Here is a 2,477-nt window from a genome sequence, read left to right on the forward strand (position 1 = left end):
TGCAGAAATCGTTTACATTCACTTGTAATGCTTGTGGGAGGGGAGGCAGTAGCATGTTTTACTTTTGTAACATGTGTTCATTTGTGGCTCACTCGGGTTGCACTTCCTTACCACTGGTAGTCAAAGTTATACGGCACAAACACCCTCTCAACCTTACCTACTCCTTTCCAGCCACTCAATCGAGCCGCGTAGTTTGCAAACTCTGTGTTGACACAGTGAACACAAACTACGCGATCTATTATTGCTCAAGTTGTGATTTTGTTGCCCATCCTCATTGTGCTACAAGCAAGGAAGATAGAGATGAAACATTTATGCAGAATTTTGAAGATAGAGAGTTTAGTGAGTCATCAAAAACTATATTGGAATATGAAGATATAGGAATTGATGAATACATTGGCTCATCAACGTTTATTGTCAAAATGATCAAAGTCGAGGTAGACGGAATTGAAATAGCTACAAAAATCAAATATTTCAGTCATGAGCATGACTTGGAGCTCATTGACAAGCATGGGATCAACGAGAAATGTGATGGGTGTGTGCGGTCCATTTTTCCTCCTTTTTACACTTGTGCTCAATGTGGATTCTTTCTTCATAAATCTTGTGTTGAATTATCAAGAAAAATCCGACACCCACTTCACCAACATCCTCTCATGCTCCTCCCAAGATCACCGCATATTCAGAGCTTCTTTGTGTGTAATGCTTGTCACCATATTTGTAATGGCTTCCTTTACCATTGTGGCAGATGTGATTTTCACCTTGATGTCCAGTGTAGTCTAATCCCGTATATGTTTAAACATGCTTGTCACGAGCACCAACTTATTCTTTCGACACTGTCATATTACAGAAAATGTAGTTGCTGCAATTCAAGTCAAGGATACAAATTCCGCTGTGCTGATTGTGATTTCATTGTGGACTTCAAATGTTTAACACTGCCATATACGATAAGATACAGAGAGCATGAACATCCTTTCACACTTTGCTATACTCCAGAAGATGAGTCTGGTGAATATTTTTGTGACATCTGCGAAGAAAAGCGAGATCCGAAACGTTGGTTCTACTATTGTGCAGATTGCCTTTACCCAACTCATCCCAAATGCATCCATGGGAATCTCCTAAATGTCAAGTTTGAGAAAGCTTGCACATTTGATATACACCAACATCCCCTTACTTTGGTTCCGAAGATTGAACATGAGCCTCTGTGTAAGAAATGTGGCAAAGCTTGTACAAACCCCTTGTCTTATGAATGTGTCAAATGTAATTTCAATTTTCACGCATACTGCTTGCGACCATCAACCACCTTATAGGAGAAAGAACTCCCTTAAGGCTTATGTATCCACTTTACTTTCTTGTTGAACAAAAATTTGTTCTTATTAGCTAATATTTTTGTGTAATTTTTTAGAGATTAATTTTTCCTTTTCTTGTAAAAGATGTGGTTGGATTTAATTTAGCTTGATATCTATAATTGTAACAATGATGAGATGGATCGATGACATGCATGGTATTTTCCTTGCAATGGAAAGTGAAAAGTATGCTGATTAAAACCTAAATCCATATTTCCCAAGTAGCCACTTTACTTTCATCAACTACGAGGTTTGGCTGGCTGGTTCCTTCGAATTTTCCCATTGGCTACCCAAAGCAAGCCTTTTCTATCACTTGTCATATATAGCCAAAATAAACTAGGTTTGATTTTTCTTAAACATGTTATGTATTTGGTTTTTTGTTATTATTTATATTTTTAAGCAAGTTTATATATTAATAACAAATAGAGGAATGCAAGAGTAAAGGGTGGGAGATCCCAATAAACACCTCATAACAACTAGTACAGTGCAAAAGAAAAGGACCGTGAAGGAAAAACGGATGCAGAGGAGTTAATGGAGAAAACAACTGAAAATAACATTGCAGAAGTTATTACTGAAGCAATGTTACTTACAAGCAAGAATATGGAAGATACATTCTACACACCATTGACATGTCATAATTTAATTTATAAATGGATTTAATTTTAAATTTCTTTTGCCAATCAAATCATTATATATGTCAATTGAGTGGTGGGTATTTCTCTCACACCGGCTTGTAAATATAATTTTTCCTCATATAATAGGCACAACTTGAACTTTCAGCTCCTTAATAACTGAAATGAGAAGACACTCTCTCTCACATTAACATAATCTATTAGCTCGCATTGAAAGCTGAGAACTTGATTCATATTTGAAAAATAAGTGGAACGTTCTATCCTTACATCATTAAGATAATTAACAGCGACCCAGCAACAGAAGGGGAGAAAAAACAAGGAGATGGGGGAAAAACAAAACCAAAAACAAGAATATTTATGTTTTTTCAACCGGGAGCATAAAGCAAGGTGTAAAGCTTGGTAGAACACAAGGGACTAGTGTGGAAGGACTCAAAAGAGCTCAAGGGGTCCCTGGCTTAACTTTTGGCCTTTAGAACAAATGATTGAAGATCTAACCTTGCACTGA

At 36.8% G+C, this 2,477-nt stretch overlaps 1 protein-coding gene across 1 annotated transcript; it reads left to right on the plus strand.

Annotated features, from left to right (window-relative positions):
* Positions 1–251: 251 nt before the first annotated feature.
* Positions 252–1,305, plus strand: LOC108980055. The gene has a single exon (XM_018950872.2). It carries the CDS (start codon positions 312–314, stop codon positions 1,302–1,304), a length of 993 nt encoding a protein of 330 aa, XP_018806417.2. The 5' UTR covers positions 252–311; the 3' UTR covers position 1,305.
* Positions 1,306–2,477: the final 1,172 nt, after the last annotated feature.

The sequence above is a fragment of the Juglans regia genome, chromosome 15, assembly GCF_001411555.2.
Source record: "Juglans regia cultivar Chandler chromosome 15, Walnut 2.0, whole genome shotgun sequence".
In the NCBI taxonomy this organism is placed as follows: domain Eukaryota; kingdom Viridiplantae; phylum Streptophyta; class Magnoliopsida; order Fagales; family Juglandaceae; genus Juglans; species Juglans regia.

Bases quoted from the DNA above. Each gene is read 5' to 3' on its own strand.
- LOC108980055 (XM_018950872.2), top strand. From the start codon at position 312: ATGCAGAATTTTGAAGATAGAGAGTTTAGTGAGTCATCAAAAACTATA.